Genomic DNA, 19,605 nt, shown 5'->3' with positions numbered 1-19,605 from the left:
AAGTCCTACAGTAACAATGCTGGTTTCCCTCATATCTCTCCGTCTCCTCTGCCTCTCGTTCATCTCCTCTCTTGTTGCTCCCATGGTTCAGTCCTGGTAAGTTTTCACCAGCAGCCACATCAGCAGCACAGTGATTAAGACAATCGTAAAGTTGATGAACAGCTCCTGCACCGAGCGATCCATGATGGTGTCACACCGGAGGAGGGGAGAAAAGAAGGAGACAAGGAGGAAGGATGCAGATATGTTGGATGTTGTTAAAGAGGTGTGGCTGGTCCTGGACCTGAGAGGCGCAGAGATATGAGTAAAGATACAATACAGGTATGAGCCAAGGAAAATAAGATGGAATCTCAAAATATATGTGTCTGTGTGCATGTGTGTTTGTGTGTGCATGTTTGTCGCCTTTGTTATTATTACGTTATTACATCTGTTCCCAGTTACCATCTCTCAACAGGGAGAGGGGCCACATTATCCCCTCATATACACACATGGGACATGACACACACACACACACACACACACACACACACACACACACACACACACACACACACACACACACACACACACACCCACAAAGCATACCTAATAATACACTAGCATACACATGATCAGGTTAGAAAGTGATGCAGTTCTGCATGAAAAAATTCCCTTTCCCTAGTCCCTTTACACTTTTTCATTTCTTAGGTTTTGATTGGATTGCTAGTCTACCCAACAACGACAACATCATTTAGAATTATAACACAAAATCAGATGTAGTCAGTGAGCTGTTACCTTTCCTCTTTTGGCAGTGATCTCACGATGAACCGGAAGAGAAGACAGCAGATATTCTTGTGTTCCAGTCGTACTTGATTTCTGATCGAATCTTATCTATTGTGGCACTTCTTCTCTGCAGCATCTATTAGCAGCTGATCTTCTTGCCCTTGTCCAGCTCTCTGCGGGCACCAGGGGCAGGGCCCGCTCCTAAAGTAGCCATCCTCAGCGGACCGCCCATGTTTCACATACACACAGACTGATGTCACACACCTTTTCCACAATCTCATCCATTGGTGTGGCACAGGGACTCAGGGTTATTTATAAAACATTATTGCAGATACTAGGTGGATTATAGTCGTTCCAAACACAATACTCACATCTTCTGATGGATACAGGAAACTGTAACAGTATCACTCAGTATCTGGGTATGAGCTATGCACAAGGGAGAAAGAATAATAACAAAGCGTTTTAATCCAGTTGCTGCCACAATTCATCATGCTGTCTGCCCTGTCACAGAGGAACTTTGCTAAAATAAAGAGAAAAGGTTAAGTCCTCCCATGGTTATCAGTATCATGACATGCACGGTCCTTTCTGCCACTGCGCTTCAGTTACTTTCAATATTCTTTGCGTCTGAATGACAACTTCTTAAAAGACAATAAGAAGATGTGTGGGTCATGTGGCAGTGTTACATGTAGTGGCTGCACGCTTCCTAAATTGATTTCTTTTAAGCGATGGATGGACAGACACAGGCAGCCGGGCTAAATCACATTCTGGTCCCCTCAGTGAAGTGCACACAGGCTGATGGGCCAAATATGCACCAATATAGTGTATAAGCACCACTGGGAAAAGCTCTATATTATAAAATTGACAATTTTATATTAAACTTGGGCCAATCATTTTCCATCTGTATACTTAAAAATATACTTGTCTGCTTTCTTAAATGACGGAATGAGATGAGAGGATTGATTACTACTCTCATGTCTCTAGTGTACAGCAGCTGGTTAGCTTAGCATAAAGACTGAAAGCAATGGGAAACAGCTAGCCTGGCTCTGTCTAAAGGTAGAAAAATGCCCCTACCAGCACCACTTTCTTTCAAAATCTGTACAGAAACCGAAGTGTCAAAATGACATGCTGTAGTTTGAACAGATCCAGGCTAGCTGTTTCCCCCTGCTTCCAGTCTTTGTTCTAAGCTAACCAGCTGCTGGTTGTAGCTTCATATTGACTGAGCAGTCATGGGAGTGGAATTAATTATCTCATCTAACTCTCCACCAGAAGCAACAAGTGTAATTGCCAAAATGAGTCCTTTAAATAGATGTTGATTATAAAGTGTGTTTATCTCGCTCGTCTGGCTGTGTACACCCATCGTACTTTTTTACATTCTTCCTCCTCTATGGTATGCTGGAGCTAAGAAGGGGATTTTGACAGTTCACCACAGCTAACCTCTCAGCTCATCTCACACTTGACAGCTGCTTAAAACGGTGTTATCTCTGAACTATTGTTAAACCCCTTGACACAGACACCTTCTACTGTACACACAGAGGGGTTACAGAAGGACGTGTGTATGAGCTCGGCTCCCTTGAACCTTTCCATCACAAGATTCCAAGGTCATTCCCAGAGGATTTAACAGCTCAAAAAGGCTGCCATTTTAGCACCCTGCTGCCCTGCCAGCGTCTGACCAATAGCTATTTGAACCAGGGATTCCCATTGTCATGGAGATTCAGCGATGGGGTGATTGAATGAAGCAGGGTGAGATGTGCAGGCATCTCTGTGTGGGGTGGACCACAGCCCACTGTGACAGCTGTGTGTTTGTGTTTAAGATAGAAAAGGCGCTGGCAGGGTTACCCTCTAAATCAGTGGAGAGACAAAGGGGTGTCAACAAGGCCTCAGAGAAACCATTCCACACATTCTCGGACGCTACGTGTTTGTGTGTGTGTGTGTGTGTGTGTGTGTGTGTGTGTGTGTGTGTGTGTGTGTGTGTGTGTGTGTGTGTACACGTGCATATGTGCATGCAATGAGAGTTATCTGGTGAAGCTTCAGGACAATCTTATGCAAAAACAAAGTGGTCAATATTAATCTAATAATCAATAACATCTCTACAGCAACCAATGTATGCCATGAGACATTTAGCTTATTAGAATAAAGATGAGAAGGAAGGGGGAGACAGCTAGCCTAAAGCTCATAATTAAGATTCATATGAAAACCGACAAGTTGTGGTTTTGCTTCCAGTCTTGATGCTAAACTAATCGCCTGCTGGCTGGAGATTCATATCTAGTGTACAGACATGAGAGTGGTATCTTTTCTAAATTAAATTAAATTTATACCGAACTAGAAAGCCAAAAGCCCCATCTTGCCATGGTAACAAAAGAGAACAATCATTTGTGTATCTGCCCTCTGATTTGGATCTGCTCCAGAATTGAATGAGTTCGTCCTTGGCCCAGGTTCCAGCCTTCCACCTGGTTTCATGAAAATCGTGCCAGTAGACTATTTATTTTCCCTAATTCTGCTAACAAACAAACTGAACGGCAAACATAACCTCCTTGTGGGAGATAAAAAGTCCACCAAATAATTACGTATAGGGAGCCATTCAAGAGTCAATAAAACATATTTAATAGGCAGTGGCTAAGAGCCAAGATATGGTTAGCTTAGCTTAGCATAAAGGCTGGAAGAAGGGAGAAACAGCTAGCCTAGCTCTGTACAAAGGTAACACAACCTACCAGCACTACTTCTAAAGCTGACTAAATAAATCTTTATATCTTGTTGTAAGTGTAAAAATATCAAATTGGGGTTCTGTCTTCAGTCTTTCTACTCAACTAATCGGCTGTTGTTCATATTTAGTGTAAAGACATGAATGCTATCAATCTTACTCTCAACAAGAGAGCGACTAAATATATGACTTCCATTTACAAAGCTCGAAAGCTGGCATTTCTATGATAATACAGTAGTTCAGAAGTCACAAATGTCCACATATTTGGATATTAATGCTAAAAGATATACAGATATGACTATAATTTTACCTTTGCTTGAAAAAAAAGGCAAACACAAAATTCTAAGCAGAAAATGTGCTATTCAGAAAAGCATTTCCCTAATGCCCTGATTCAATAAACACAAACATGCCCTGTGGTTTAGGCGACACATTGGTGTACGAACAGCTGGCACTGGAAAAAATATTTAGCCCACAGCTTTGCTAATTTGAAGTGTCGAAATCTTTTCCGCTACAGCAGCTTTGATTGAAGGAGAGACAGGAATTTATCTCAGCTGACTGTCATCCTGACAGAGAGATTATACACACAAGGCTCAGCCCTGTTTACAGCTTGGCCAGTTGTAATATTATGTTGTTAGACCTCAACTAGTAACTTGTGTCTGTTATGTATCACTTTTAGCTGCCAATTAGTCTTTCACATTCTTCAGTGCTGCAGCATGATACATATTTGCTTGTTGATACATATAAAGCAAGACATTTTCTTTTGAATTAAAATGCCCTTATGATCATGTAGCAAAAATATTTCAGTCTCTAGAATGAGGTCATGAAAGAACCATGAAAAGGATGTGTGTGGTTTCAGTATTCTACACTTGTACCTGTTTTATCTCATTATCTTTCTCCACAAGACAGATAATTGCTCAGAGTGCCCAGAGATCCGGATGATTATTTTAAAAAGCAGGATCCGGTTTCTTTAGCTGTCCATCTCCTTCATGCAGTCTCTAGCTAATTTGAATACAAAGATACCAGCAACAGGAGTTTGGCCACTGGCTATTGGCCAGGCATATCAAAGGGTGATGGCATGCCTCAGGGTACACAAATGGCTCCACTCTAGTTCTCATCGTTACACTGCTTTTTCAGAACTTGGCTGATGTGTGAGGTGAAGCTGCCCTTGAGCACTGGTAAGGGAAATATCTTCCTGATCCCCTGTTCATAACCTGAAAGGGATATTTCCACTTGATAGAATCCTGACACTCATTGTTCATAAGTCCATGAACGGCGGAACAACTCTGAAATATATTGTTACATTTAGACTTATAAGATTAGGTTCAAAGTTTGTCTGAAAACAGCATTTGAGAAATAAAATCTCACTACAAGGTCCAGTTTTTGATCATGTCACATGATCTTCATTAGCAGATGAATCAGCTACTAAGTGAACTTTGTGGTGATATTGTTTTCTCAACTGTTATATCCAAGGTCAAAAATTAACTTTGAACCTCAGCTTTGAAGTCAGCTTGCATTAGAAGTCCTTGTGTAAAGTGTTCAGAAAAAAATGGACACATTTGAAGTACAAGTAATTGTGGTTTGTGTGCTGAAGAAGATTGCGCGATATATTTGAAATCTCTAGAGCAGCTATGGAGCTGGTGATGCGATTGTTTTCTTAACTACTCACAAGACATTTAGGAAGTCAGATTGACTGGACAGACAGAAGATAAAAAAAAATAGAATAAAATGGAATCAGAATTTATTCCTGCCCTTTGAATCAAATCATCTTTCTCCTGTTTTTATAATAACACTTTAAATAAACACTATTAATAAATAGTAAATTGTTAGTTAATCAAACTTCAGTTAATAGTAATTTTACCCTTCCCTAACCCTTGCAGCTGATGATTATAATACCATGTTAAATGGTTAATAAATAAATAATAAAGCATCTATAAAGATTATTAAGATAGTTAGTTAATACTTTGTCAATGGTTAATAATTGGTGTCTGGTCCATTTATCTGTGTAATGTTTACAGATGTTTTGCAAACCAATACTTAAAGGTTTCAATCAATCAATAACAAATTATTAATATAATGTAATGAAATGTTATGATGTTTGCAACAACATACTGTTAAAATAACATCAATTATAGCATTACTAATCATTTGTAAACATAATTAATTATCATTTCATTGTTTGTTAACAGTAAGAAAACAACAACTATTAACTGATGTTTAATTAACTATCAATTTAACATTTATTAATAATGCTTATTATAAAGTGTTAACAATATGGGTGTTGTAAATGCTAAGAATTGGCCGTGATTAATTCCCCAACAAACGTATCTGAATGATGTCTCTATCATGGTATCCTCCAACGCTCATCAAAGAGTGAAGACTATTTTTTATTTATTAGACTGTTTTGGAAAACAAGATAGAGCAGAGTGTTGCTATAATGTCGGAGAGGGCAGCCACGGTCTCCTGTCTGACCAGCTGTTGTTTTGTGAACTGTAAACTGAGCGTGCTGTTAAGATGAGGAAGAGTTCCCACTGGCCAGCAGCTCAGCCTGGCACTGTAATTACTGAGATGGCTGAGGACAGGTGAGGGCTTCATTACACAACACACTTGTGTATAATCGCACACACTGACACACAAATGTTTCACGCTTAAAAACACACTATCAACATGCATGCTGGAACACATGCTGTAGAGGAATTCATAGGCAGGATCTGATCTAATTGGCTCCTTTGAGGGAGGAAGCAGAGATAGCAGCAACCAGGGCAGATAAAAACAGTAGAATAGGCAACATGCCTTAATGTGAATATCGGCTATCTGATCAGCATCTGCCCTGGTGTGTAGGATATTGTGTTTTGTTAAAAGGGTGCATAACCCAGTCAGCTAGCTCACTGTGATAATACTCGGGTAATATAAGATTATCCTTAGTTGCCAGAATTTGAGTGCAGTCTGATGATGGATGGATGAAATGGATGGAAATGGAATGGCAAACAGTCTCCCCAGGATAGTCATCCTATATACTTACACTTTTATCCCCTAGTATAAAGCTAGCAGGGCCTATAGAATTATCCTTGGAGCATTTTTGTTTGTCTTTTATTGGGAGATTAGGAAGGCATGCAGCATGGATTTGCCATCAGGGTTTAGGTCCTATATAATGGAGCCACAGGGCGACACACTGGATGTCAGTAAGGCTTGGACACCAAGTGAGAGATGGGTTGGATGAGAAAAGAAAAAGGCCAAGAGTAATCCTATCATTAGCTAGATAGATATCCTATACCACAATAGAACGATATGTCCCTGATAGATATAATACCCTTGGGAATATATAGCAGTACTTCCATGGGAAGTAAAAACACCAAACAGTAGCCTATTACAATCTCACTAGAGACACTGTTAGACATTGTATTGTAATAATCTGTTTACAGTACCTTTACAGTTTTAGTTTTTTTTACAGTATAACTGCTACTGTATACTGTAATTGTGGTTTAAATTATGATACTGTCACTGTGTTTTGGAATATGATACTGTAAATATATTTCACAGTACAATTACTATATAATAAATACAGCCTGCTACTACACTATTTACTAATAATTATTATTGCGCATGTGAACAGAGGTTTACTGTATTTAATATAATAATATTTTACAATAAACAATTAAATTAGTACTTTAAGTATATTTTGATGCCAGTAATTATTTAAATTCAAAGTAAGAGAGATTTAAAATGCTTTTGCTTCTAACAAGTGTATTTTTACACTGTAGTATTGCTACTTTTAAGACATGGATACTTCTTCCACCAAATGATGTTATTAGTTCCTCTTGTGCTTTTTCTGCTGCTTTTTCAAAATGTCTTCTCTGATTTCATAGGAAGCCAGTAATGCTATTAAGCCAACTGTGCTGGTGCTGCTCTCGGCAATCATCGGGAACCTTCGGTGTTTGATTCTTGTTGTACCCGGACAATATATAATGACGTACCATGGATGCTAGTGTGGAAAACAACGTGAAGACGGTCAGGAGGAGTAAAGAGGACAAGAAAGTTCTTCGTAAACAGTTAAAAGCGAGTCACACTTTGCTGAAACATGAAGGCATTAGTACAGCACAGCAGCCTACAAAGGTAACAGAAAATAAAGCTTTATAAACAGCAGAGAGAGAGAGACGAGATCTAGCTAACATGTAGCTTCTTCTAATCAACGTTAACATTACTTCTTTTAAATGGTACTTATGTTCAGCTGTTAGACGCAATAAAAACAATTCAAAGTTGATTTTGAAATGATTGTAAACACAAGTCTGAATCAGCTAGGCTGTCATATTTGCACAAGGAAATGACTTGGGTCTTTCGTATCCTAAGACAAGTTAAATATGATGACAACAGGGCATGAGTGTTTAGAATTTAGCAAATGAAGAAATCTCAAAAGAATGAACAATGAACAAATGAGAAGTAAAATAGAACTCTATATGTGTGACTTGGACAATAAGGTCTACTCCTTCAAGTGCCCTGGCTCTCACTTGGTACAACACATTTAGCTGGAAGGACCATGTTAAAAGTTTCTGTTCTCGTTTACAGCAGACTCAGGGTGTATGGGGTAGGATCAGAAGATTATGTTTTTATTCTACCAGAATGCATTAGAGAGCATAGTGGGGTGTGGCAACGCCTCTGTACAGTTTATATCCAAGCTTGCTTGGCTGGTACAGACTGCCTCGAAGGTTATGGGGAAGAATGAACACCAGTCCCTCCAGTCAATATATGAGCAGTCTGTTCTCAGGCAAGCACAGAGAGTCTGATCCGTCATTTATTATCCATGCTTAGGGCTGCAACTAACGATTATTTTCATTCTCAAAAAAATAATGTTGCTTGAAGCTGCAGGGGGTTGTGCAATAGCTTCATTATACGAGGAGAGACTGGTCGTGTTGCTTATTCTTATCACTGGTTGTGTAATATGTGCAATACGTATAATATGTGGTTGTGATGTGCTTCAATACATGTTGCTTTGTTTATATGTTTTAAAAAAAAAGTTTTTATTACTACTATGAAGGCAGCTATATAATAAGATGTTATGTCATGTGTCACCTGTGCAGCATTTTGAGTGCAAGACAAATTTCCATACGGGGACAATAAAGTATATTGTACTGTATCGTTTTAAAGTTAACATGAATGAACGTTTCTTCAGGAGTATAAAACTTACGGAACATAAGTCAAAACATTAAAGCAGATAAAGACAAAATTATAAAACGTTGTTTATGTTGAATTAAGTGTGTACTGAGTGTTGGATAACTGTGAGGGGTTCAGCAGACTGTTGGAAGAAGCTATTCCTTCTGGTGGGGTAGGACAGGCTGTTTTGGACATGTTTTTGTTAAACTGGTCTGTATCTACTTCTGTCTCTTCTGCAGAGTTTGGTGGTGGCTAATGGTGGCTTGGGGAACGGTGTTAGTCGAGAGGAGCTGTCTGCAGCGCTGAAAGAGATGGGAGAGCTGGAAACCCTGATCATGCACCCTCACAAGCCCTATGCTTTTGTCACATACAGGTACGGGTGCTGCGTAGACAAAACTATCACACCTGGAAGTTATTTTAAACCTTAAAAACCTGCAAGATTTCGGTTTAAAACGTACACCGTTGTTATTGTCATTCTGTTTCCAGATCTGAAGAGAGCGCTCGGAAAGCCCACATCCACCTCAATGGGGAAAAGCTTCAATGTGGAGAGACCAGCGTCACACTCTACCTCAGTTATGTCGACTCAGGGTACTTGCCTTTATCATTGACACCCACAGATGCAAACATAAATCGTTTGAAGCATTGTTTACCGTATATTTTAACAGTAAATTGGATAACTAAAGACAGCCATTTGATATATTTGTGTGCTTTGTGCTCTGGAAATCATGTCCAATAGGAATGTTTGTAGCCAATAGTGTTATCCTTACTGTAAATAAATATAAATGAATTGCGAAAGTTGAGACAGGAAAAATCGATTATGGGTCAATAACGGCAATTCCTGGAGTTATGTGGGGCAAGTTGGCCAATACACTGGAGAATGCCTTTTGTAGTATTTACTGAAACATACGGCGACGTCCACGTAACAATGATAGGATATCCAACCAAAGCGACTGATTATCTGACCCAAGGGAAGCATTAACAAAGAGAAAAGTATAGGGCCGAGAATTGGCCCCAGAGGCGCTCCATATAACAGCAGGAGTTTGCGATAAAACGTTTGACTAATACAACTGTATGTTCTGTTTATGTGTGTATGCAGTAACCTGTGAAGAGGAGGCGTCCGTTCCTTTGCCAGAGGGATTAGTTTTGGTGGAGGATTTTGTGTCTCCGGAGGAAGAAGCTCTGCTGCTCGCTGCCATTGACTGGTCCTCTACTATTAATGATGTCACTGGTAAGGGGCTACATCATGTGTTTGGTTCTTAAGTTCTTGTATAAGTTGCTATCTTGAACTTATCATAATCACGCAGGAACTTGATCCTAAACCTGAGTCTTCGTCTTGAACATTGAACCTAACATCAGTGTAACGATTAGACAGAATAGGTACTGAGTCCTAATAGCTAAGAAAAGTGCTGATGTGGAAACATTTGTTTAAAAAATGAAATATTGAAAAAGTCTTGTTTGCAAGGTAGTAATGCATCTCTCTAATCAGGTACTTACAGTTCAGTGTACAAAGTATAGTACGTAATTGGACAGTGTCATATTAGATGACATATAGTTTTTATGAATCAGGAATAATTAATCATTTTAATATCCACAATTCAGATAAGAAATACAAGAAATGTAACCTTTTTTGTTAACCTGATTTCATAACTTCATTCTTTTGCCTTTTTAAGCTCAAAAAGCTCTGAAGCATAGAAGAGTCAAACATTATGGCTTTGAATTTCGCTACGACAACAACAACGTGGATAAGGACAAGCCGTTACCTGCAGGTAAACTTGCCTTTTTGTTATCTGAATATATTTTGATAAATTTGATATATTCTTACAATCATGGTTTTATGGGTGGTATTATCACAGCTTTAGCTAATATTACTTTCACTACGATAACATGTTAATCCCTGATTAGATTTTGGAGCACTGCATGCTTTGCTGTCTGTTGCCAAGATTCAGAAATCTTCATATCTACACTTCTTATTGTCAATCAGAGGATCACCATCTATTAATAGTTCATTTTTGTAATTAAAAAATGCAGTACGATATCTCCTTATTTCAATTTTCTCTGTGTGTCTGTGTGTCTGTGTGTCTGTGTGTCTGTGTGTCCAGGTATTCCTCGGGACTGTCTACCTGTTCTGGAGCGGTGTGTGAAGAACAAACATATCGACATCATGCCAGACCAGCTGACTGTCAACCAGTATGAGTCTGGACAGGGTGAGTGATTCCAGTCATGTCTCTAATGACTCACCTGTATCTTATCACCAACATGGACAAGTTTCACAGGTTATCATCAAGGCTATGTAAACATGACTGACCACATGTGGAGACAATTAAAGAGACAGAAAATAATCACATTTTATAAAACATTTAAAATAGTTTGTACCCACAAATAATTTACTGAAATATCCACGTTTACACTTGGGAGCCGTTCAAGAATCAATAAATGGTGGAATGACTGATTAATGATTAATAGGGGGCCTTGTAGAGAGCTGTGGGAACCACAGAAACATACGAATACAGATGTTTTTAATGACTGTGGAGTCGTTTACTTACTTCAGAGGCTGCAGCTACACTGTATGTGGAGAGGAAGTCAAGTATAAGATTGTGAAATTGAAAGTAGACTTATTAGGTTTTCAGATCCTGTAGTTACTAAAACTACTCAGTTGAATGTTCTAACAAAGTAAAGGCACACGTTTAGATGTTATAGACTCATACCACAAGGTGGCAGCAGAACCTTTCCAACATGCATCTATGAGGGATGATGAAAGTCTTTGGTTGCTTTCAGGCGTTTGTTCATAGATTTAAAGTACTAGTAAAACTTTTAGGGCTGAGATAAGGATTTTGATATTAGTATGGTAATTAATTATGCTTCACATCAAGTCAAATTTATTATTAATTCGCGGAATTATTTGAGTTTCACACATCAGTTATGGTTCAAGGGGGTCCATCAGAAACCCAACAAAAGAAATTGAAACTAAACACTTTTAGATTTGAAAGAATCTTGAGGAATCTATTTTAATTCTACATATATGTTTTATAATATTTTCAGGTATTCCTCCTCACGTGGACACTCACTCTGCCTTTGAGGACCCCATCATGTCACTGAGCCTGGGGGCAAAGGTAAAAAGTAAATCCATCATTTTGTAATTTTAAACATTTTCACAAACTCCAACTAACATAGTGTCCAGAGAAACGTCTCCCCACAGCCCCGTGGGATGGAAATGTATCCCAATCATACAATTCATCAATCAGCTTGTGTAGCCAATATCTACCTCCAATAATTCAAATGAAAGTTACACATTTAAAGATATAAAAGTGTTGGCACAGCGATGCAAAGTTAAAAGGCAGGTGTAAATGGAAATATACGTAATGCTATCAGACATTTGTTTTTATGTTTTGTCTCCTTGCTCACTACATCTCATTCTTTTCTCTCTCTGACACACTTTCATATTGTCATAATCTGCCGCTCACTGTGGCCTTCAGTTGATACAGTCTGTAGTTAGTGACTCTGTTAGAGGTGTCTCCCTGTTACACATGGTGTGAACAATTAAGGAACAGATGAGATACAGATTGTCCTTTTTAAACAGAGGGTTTTGCTTTGTCCTTGACGATTCACCTGGTACTGTGATGCTGGTTTAGTCTCTGCAGGGTGACCGCTGCAGATGAACAGCCATCTGTCCATGCTGGTCAGAACACGCAGAGGCTCTATTAGCAATCAGCTGTCAGCTGTCACAGCATCTGTCACACACACACACACACAGACCAACAGACAGCATGTGTGTGTAGTGTGTGTGTAGAGTGTTCTTTGTCCTAGCTCTTCAGTGCAGAAGAAAATAAAGATTTATTGAGCACAAGTATGACGTACACATCACATTAATTGCAGTATTTACAACACAAAACTCAGAGATATCAAGATTCTATAAATATGTTGATGTAATGATTATAGAGAATATAAATAACATATTCAAAACACTTTATGGAAATATGATAAGAAAGCGGTTAACCTTTTTTTTCACCATACATTATTCAACAAAAAGAAAAACATTAAAATGCTAAAAACATCCAATGGTACACATGAATAACACAATGTACTGGAGATCTTTGACCAGCGGCCTTATTCCCTGTGGTTTTGTTAGTATTGTGTTACTCTGTGGGTGTTACAAGTTAATCCAACTGTGATCCAATTCCTCAGTGCGTCACAAAATAAATCTCACTTTCAGCTACTAAATTGAATTAGTCATCACTGATCAAACGCATGTAGACTCGTCTGCAGTGACATGAAACAGTGTTGCTTACAGGTTTATTGAGCCTGTTTGTGTGGCTGCAGAGAGAGAGAGAAAAGAATTAACACAGCGTGTGTGTGTGTGTGTGTGTGTGTGTGTGTGTGTGTGTGTGTGTGTGTGTGTGTGTGAGAATTATAGTCTTGTAGTAAAGTGTAGCTGGCTGCATCTCCATCGATTTATTCACATTCCACAGTTTTTTATTGATTGGCCTCAAAATGTGTGTGTGTGAGATTTCAGTTATGGCCAGTTATACGCTCTCTCTGTCTCTCTCGCTCTCTCTCAGGTGTAGAGAGCGCTATGAGAAGGGGTAGAGCGAGAGGATATCAGATTCGCTCGGAGAGAGCGAGGGGGCTAGAATACGAGAGCTCGTCTCGATCGTCTCGCTCTCTGCTCTCTTAGTTCTCTCTCTCTCTCTCCCTGTCTCTCTCTCTCTCTCTCTCTCTCTCTCTCTCTCTCTCTCGCTCTCTTCTCTCTCTTCACATATATATATATATAGATACACACACATACGCTTCTACTTCACAAAATCCAATTTTCCTGCTGTCACAAGTTGGAGGGATGCAGTTTGAAATGGTGTAGATGTAATTTCCCAGCAGGGCTCATGCTGTAAGGAAACATCAGGATCAAACACCAGCACTGGGCTGGAGATGCTGCTGCTGGTTGTTAGTGAGGAAGCAAGCAGAGTTTATGTGCTTTTCTCCCTCTGGGTGACGTCACACAAAACTGTTTGAGTAAAAGGAAAGAAGTATATATTCATTGATGTTGCAGCTCTGAGGTAGTGTAAGAATAGTTGTTAAACAGGCAGATTGAGAATACGATGAAGCGTTTGTTTTCGATAACTGAAGATATGGACACAATTTGATTGGTACTAAAAGTACTGAGGTTTGATACTGAGTATCAGGAGAATGGCTGTCGCAGCTGCAGAATAATAAGAAGGGATGTATTGATCCAGACCATATAAAGCAGAATTGGGTATTAACCGTGATGTGACCAAATCCAATCTTTGTCAGTGTCATTAAAGTAAATTTCAATGTTTCCTATATCGGTCCATCATGTTAGTCATGATTCATGTTAGTCATGAAAGAACGAGATCACGGGTACAAGCGGCCAAAATGTGTTTTCTCAGAGGGGTGGCTGGCGTCTCCCTTAGAGATAGGGTGAGAAGCTCAGCCATCCGTGAGAGACTCGGAGTAGAGCCGCTGCTCCTTTGCGTTGAAAGGAGCCAGTTGAGGTGGTTCGGGCATCTAGTAAGGATGCCACCTGGGCGCCTGCTATCAGATTGAGTAACAGTATGGGTGTTGTGGTATGGGAGAGCAAAAGTCTTATCTGTGCATCCATAATCATAGGCACAATCCCTCTGCTGCCATAGACAACCACATGTCAGCTCTTTGCCTCTTTGAGGGGTCTAAATGTTCTTATTTTAAATGCAGACGGTGATGGAGTTCCGTCACCCCGATGGTCTTCTTGCTGCTGTGGTGTTGCCAGAAAGGAGCCTCCTGGTGATGAAGGGAGAGAGCAGATACCTCTGGACACACGGGTGAGTCAATTTATCTCGACACGAGCTTTAGGTGCATTGGCAGAGGAGTGACGGGGCCTTTCTTCCTCTTCTCCATCAAAGTGGGAGCATAAGTGGAGCGGCCAGCCATGACTAACATCATGAACCGATATAGGAAACATAAAGAAAATGTGTTTCAATACAGTCTGTCTGTGGACTTTTTGTCTCACATTTGAATCCCTTCACACATCAAGATACAACCAGTGACAGGCTCAGGGTTTGGTCACATCCACATCTTCTGTCAGTCACAGTGAGGAAGTCAACTCCTACTACAACTGTGTCTTATCTTCTCTCAGGATAACTCCTCGTAAGTTTGACACGGTGCCGGCCCGCGACCCACAATCCCCTGCTCATACAGCGCCTGACCTCGGGACTCACAGCAATCTCACTTTGAGCAAGAGGGGCACCCGCACTTCTTTCACTTTCCGCAAGATCAGACATGAACCGTGCCGCTGTGGTGAGAACCTTGCAAGTGTACGATAAAACACAAAATATGTTACCACCAGCATTTGACAATAATATATATAGTGTGATGGACACATTTATCTCACCATTCAACCCCTTCCTCCCCCCCCCCTCTCTCTCTTCAGCCTTCCCCTCTGCCTGTGACAGTCAGGGAGCTCCCCCGGCACCTTCTCCGCCGTCCCCTCCCTCACTGCCCTGTTGCCATGCTGACGCAGCCCTCCTGGAAAAGGAGTATGTGCACCGGGTGTACAACGCCATCGCATCCCACTTCAGCAGCACTCGCCACTCCCCCTGGCCTCGCGTTTGCCACTTCCTGTCGTCGCTCCCACCGGGCAGCGTGCTGGCTGATGTGGGCTGTGGAAATGGGAAATACCTGGGTGTCAACCCAGCGGTGATTGCAGTGAGTGTCATCATGTGTTACCATAATGTCTGTAATTCCGTGATACTTCTGTGATCCCTGTGGGGAAATGTCTTGTTTCATTCTGTTTTTATTGCTACTGCTTTTTCGATTATCCCCGCTGTGAAATACCACACAAGTTGTTTATGTGCAGAACCATGTCATAACTTCAGGCAAAAAGAACAAGGTTTCTTTTTTTGGATGTCTATTAATTCCATCTTTAAACCTGGTGTTTGTATTTCTGTACAGTTTCAGATAAAGGTTAGGCTGCGCTGATATTATTAGAATCATACTACGTGTGGAATTAGATTACAGTGGTGGCTGCATGATGTTGTCTCCGACTTGTGTGTTCCAAACATTTCCAATAACTTCAGATCGTTGTAAAGTCCAAAAGGTAGACGTAATCATTCACATGTTTTTTTTCCTCACACAATATTCTGCTTCAATCGATATTTGTTGGCGTCTGGCCTTTTGAAAAACAAAGGGGTCACACACCTGTATCACCGGGCGAGCGAGCAGCTTATTGGATTAGCCTCCTGCCTGATAAAACGGACGAGTTATATTAATTCATGATTTCATTAGACGAGGCTAACTCATTTAATCCGATGAATCATTTTTATTTAAATTGAGTATTTTGTTTTATTTTAAGGGAGCTGACGTCACTGCAGATATTTTAAGCTTCATTCAAAACCCTTAATAGAAGCTTTGACTGTAAATAGAACAACATGGGTACAGCGCTACTTTACATTAACCGAGGCTCAACTTAACATCTCAAGTGCTGCACTTCACTTATAGACATTCATATTGAATCTTCTCACTCTCAGAAAGAAGGCACATACTGAAAGGTTACATCCCAAAATGTTGTACTATTACTTCAGATAAAGTCTCTATTGCAAGATTTAAAAACTATATTTTTCAAAGGTTTGCATCATTATGCTTTCTTTGGGTAAGAAGCTGCTGTTTACTTATTTACCTCCTTGTGTGAGTCTGACCGGTCATGTGGTTAATGCTTTGGTTCTACAGCAAGTCCTCTTGTTAGCATAGGAAATAGCTGTAATAATCAGGTCGTAGCTTGTTCGTTTTTAAGTTGTCGCAAGTGTAAGCATCATGTTTTGTTTAAAAAGAGCTAAATAAACCAAAAATATCACACCTAGGGCTGATATCCTCGGTGCTGAGGCCTGTGTTGCTCTCACTCCGATTTCTGCTGGTTGTCTTTGTTTTTAGCTCAGTTTCCATGGCAATATCCTACATTTTCTGTTTACGTATGCACACTGGGATATTCATGTTTGGGATTTGGAGGTGCGTGTAAGCAGCTTATCCTGACTCAGACCGTGATAAATCATTACTGAGAACACTCTGATCATGCCAGTCGCACGGCAACTTTCTGAGTTTTTCTCTCTGAAATGTGTTTCATTCCCTCTGCACTTTCTTTTTAGTCTCCTCTATATTTCCCCTCTTCCCCACTCACTCTCCCGTTGCAGATTAACACTGTCGACCTCCATTTCAATTCAAACCTTCCATTTTCAATTGAAATGAGAAAGCTCGACCTCTTGTGTGTTTGCATATCAGTAACAGATTGAAGTAATCCTCACCATCTCTTATCACCTCGGTCATAAGAAGCTTGACTGTTTTGCTCCCTGAGACAAAATGTGCAAAATAATTATCATTACTTTCATCCAATCCTCTTCTCTTCATTTTACATTTCTTTCCAGCTTCCCTACTCTTCAGTTCTTCTCTGAAGAGTTTTATTCTCTGTAGATAATTGATCTCTTACGTCTTATGCTCATATTCCTTGTTTACTATTTTCTCTGTCTCTGGACTTTCTCTCGTCTTATTGTCTTACGGAAGAATTAGGCCTTGTTTCCGCTGCTTTCTGTGTTATTTTTGTATTATAGTATAAATAGGGTCAAATTAAAAATGAAGAATGCATCCCTACGTTCAACCGAAAATAAGACTTTCTCCTGTGGTCTACTGAACATGTGATCCAGCTTGTGAATGATGTTGTATGCCCATGTGTCTGTGTGTGTGTGTGTGTTTTATCTCTTTTCAGATTGGTTGTGACCGAAGCAGTGCTCTTGTCCAGATCTGTGCAGAGAGAGGTTTCCAGGCGTTTGTATCTGATGCTCTCAGTGTCCCTCTGCAAACAGCCTCCTGTGATGCCTGCATCTCTATAGCTGTCATACACCACTTCTCCACACAGGTACACACACTGGTCATTCCTATTAAAAAAACAAAACAATATAGAAACTTTTCTGACAGATGATCACAAAAAACAAGTACATCACTAAATTGTTCATCAGTTATTAACCTCAAAATGCCTTTTTTTGTTAAAGAAAATGGGACAAATCCCAAATCTCTCCATTTAAAAATGGGTCAGGAGCTGTAGTTTGTGGCACTGATTGGTATTTGCTGACACTGAAATTGTCATTGTTGTTTTATTCTTAAAATAGAAAATTATTATAATATTATAAAAACAAATAAACAATTATTTTGTTATTATTATTTTTGCCTCAATTGTTTATAATCCTTTTATTAGATGATTCTCCTGACCGTCACACGCCTTGGTTTCTGGTCCCTGTCTTAGTTAATTACTTTGGAGTATGTGATAGAAATGGTAAAATGAAACGTTTGTGCGTGTTGTAGGAGCGTAGGCTGGCAGCAGTGCAGGAGCTGGTGAGACTTTTGAAGCCTGGAGGTCGAGCGCTCATCTACGTTTGGGCTTTTGAACAAGAGTACAACAAGCAGAGGTCCAAGTACCTCAAAGACCAGAACAACGAGCATCCTGAGAACCACAGCACCCCTGGAAACACACCAGAAGACAGCCAGGAACCTCACAGGAAATCGAGTATCCCTACCAGCAGACATTTAGAAGACAACTACACGCCTGTAGACAACATACAAGATGGGACTGAAGGCAAACTCAGTGTGCACACCAACCGCACAGCCTTCAACACCCAGGACCTTTTGGTTCCCTGGCATCTGAAAGAGGGGAAAAAACAAGTGGAGGAAGAATCAGGAGAGGGTGGGAAGAAGGAGAGAAGGAAGGAGAAGTCCAGAAAGACTTCAGGTAGCGCCAGCTCAGCCTATAGTTCGAGTTCCATTGACAAATTAGACTGTAAAACTGACCCCAGTCCGGGCTTGGACTCCAACATGTCCTCTGGAGCAGGTCTGGACACCAGTGATGCCACTCGCAGCCCAGACTCTAAACCCAGTCCAAGTGGCGACACCAGTCAGGCCTCCAGTTCTACTCTAGTGTCAGAGTTGGAGAGCATCCCAGCTCCCGTTTTTCACCGCTATTACCATGTGTTCCAGCAGGGGGAGCTGGAGCAGCTGTGTACTCAGGAGGCTGGCGTCACAGTGCAGAGCAGCTACCATGACCAGGGAAACTGGTGTGTTATATTAGAGAAGGTCACACAATCCTGATTTAGAGTAAATGAAATGTAAACAAAGACTAATTAATTAAATAAATGTAATGACTTAAAAAAAACCTGCCTTTTGTTGTGCTCTCTCTTCTTGCATTATTCTGAGAAAGGTTTGACAGTTGCATGGTCTGAACCGCCCTGCAGTCCACTTCTGCTGAATATAAATGCAGCTAACTGACCTGCCGCTAGTTTGAAGAGGACGTTGAAAAGCACAGGTTGTAAATACAGAGTTCATACACTGTAGAGCGGATTATCAACAATACTCTGTATCTCCCTACTTTGTTTCTTCCGCTGACTTTGACCTCAGTGTCTGCTCTGAATTCACTTAGCTTTAAACGCTGTGTGTGCCCGACCTTTTCAAGTTAAAGAGCCTATGTGTAACATGGCATTTCAGCCTGTGGGGGGATTTGTTCACATACAATAAACAGGATTAGTTTTCTGTCTGACAGAGGAAACAACTCATGGTGATATATTATTGTACAAGCATTACAAGTATTGTTATGAATAAAGTTAATGTGCAGTACTACATCATAGGTTTTAAATCAAAGTCCTTGTAAATGCATTTTGCATATAAATAGACAGACGTAGTATAAAAAGAAACGGATACAAATTTAAAGTACACATTTTAATGGACTTTTTACAGTGCCTTTGCTTCTGGCTGACATTTTGGTTTTGCCAGTAACCACAAAGTACAACTTTATTAAAACTTCACTTTATTAAACCTACCTACAACCTAACATGTTACATTAGGATTACATTCAATTGAAATAACAGTTTTTGTGTTGTTGCCAGTCGATTAGTGTTCAACTGATGATCAACGCTGTATTTTAATTTACATTCGGTATAATGTACTTCATTCTTCTTTTTTTTTTTGCATTCAAGCACGTTCAC

The 19,605-nt window shown here is 40.1% G+C and overlaps 2 protein-coding genes across 2 annotated transcripts; one reads left to right on the top strand and one right to left on the bottom strand.

Moving 5' to 3' along the window:
* Positions 1-87: 87 nt before the first annotated feature.
* Positions 88-183, bottom strand: sln (sarcolipin). The gene has a single exon (XM_029447020.1). The coding sequence runs from the start codon at positions 181-183 to the stop codon at positions 88-90; it is 96 nt and encodes a 31-aa protein (XP_029302880.1).
* A 7,194-nt stretch (positions 184-7,377) lies between these two features.
* alkbh8 (alkB homolog 8, tRNA methyltransferase) lies at positions 7,378-18,779 on the top strand. The gene is made up of 12 exons (XM_029446420.1): positions 7,378-7,567; positions 8,842-8,975; positions 9,089-9,189; positions 9,699-9,830; positions 10,273-10,368; positions 10,702-10,806; positions 11,642-11,712; positions 14,306-14,412; positions 14,727-14,887; positions 15,021-15,295; positions 17,343-17,492; positions 17,936-18,779. The coding sequence occupies exons 1-12, from the start codon at positions 7,430-7,432 to the stop codon at positions 18,713-18,715; spliced, it is 2,250 nt and encodes a 749-aa protein (XP_029302280.1). The 5' UTR covers positions 7,378-7,429; the 3' UTR covers positions 18,716-18,779.
* The last annotated feature ends 826 nt before the right edge of the window (positions 18,780-19,605 follow it).

Source organism: Cottoperca gobio, chromosome 13 (genome assembly GCF_900634415.1).
Source record: "Cottoperca gobio chromosome 13, fCotGob3.1, whole genome shotgun sequence".
NCBI classification, from domain to species: Eukaryota; Metazoa; Chordata; class Actinopteri; order Perciformes; family Bovichtidae; genus Cottoperca; species Cottoperca gobio.
The sequence above is the reverse complement of the archived record's forward strand: the minus strand, read 5'-3'. Positions and strand labels throughout refer to the sequence as shown.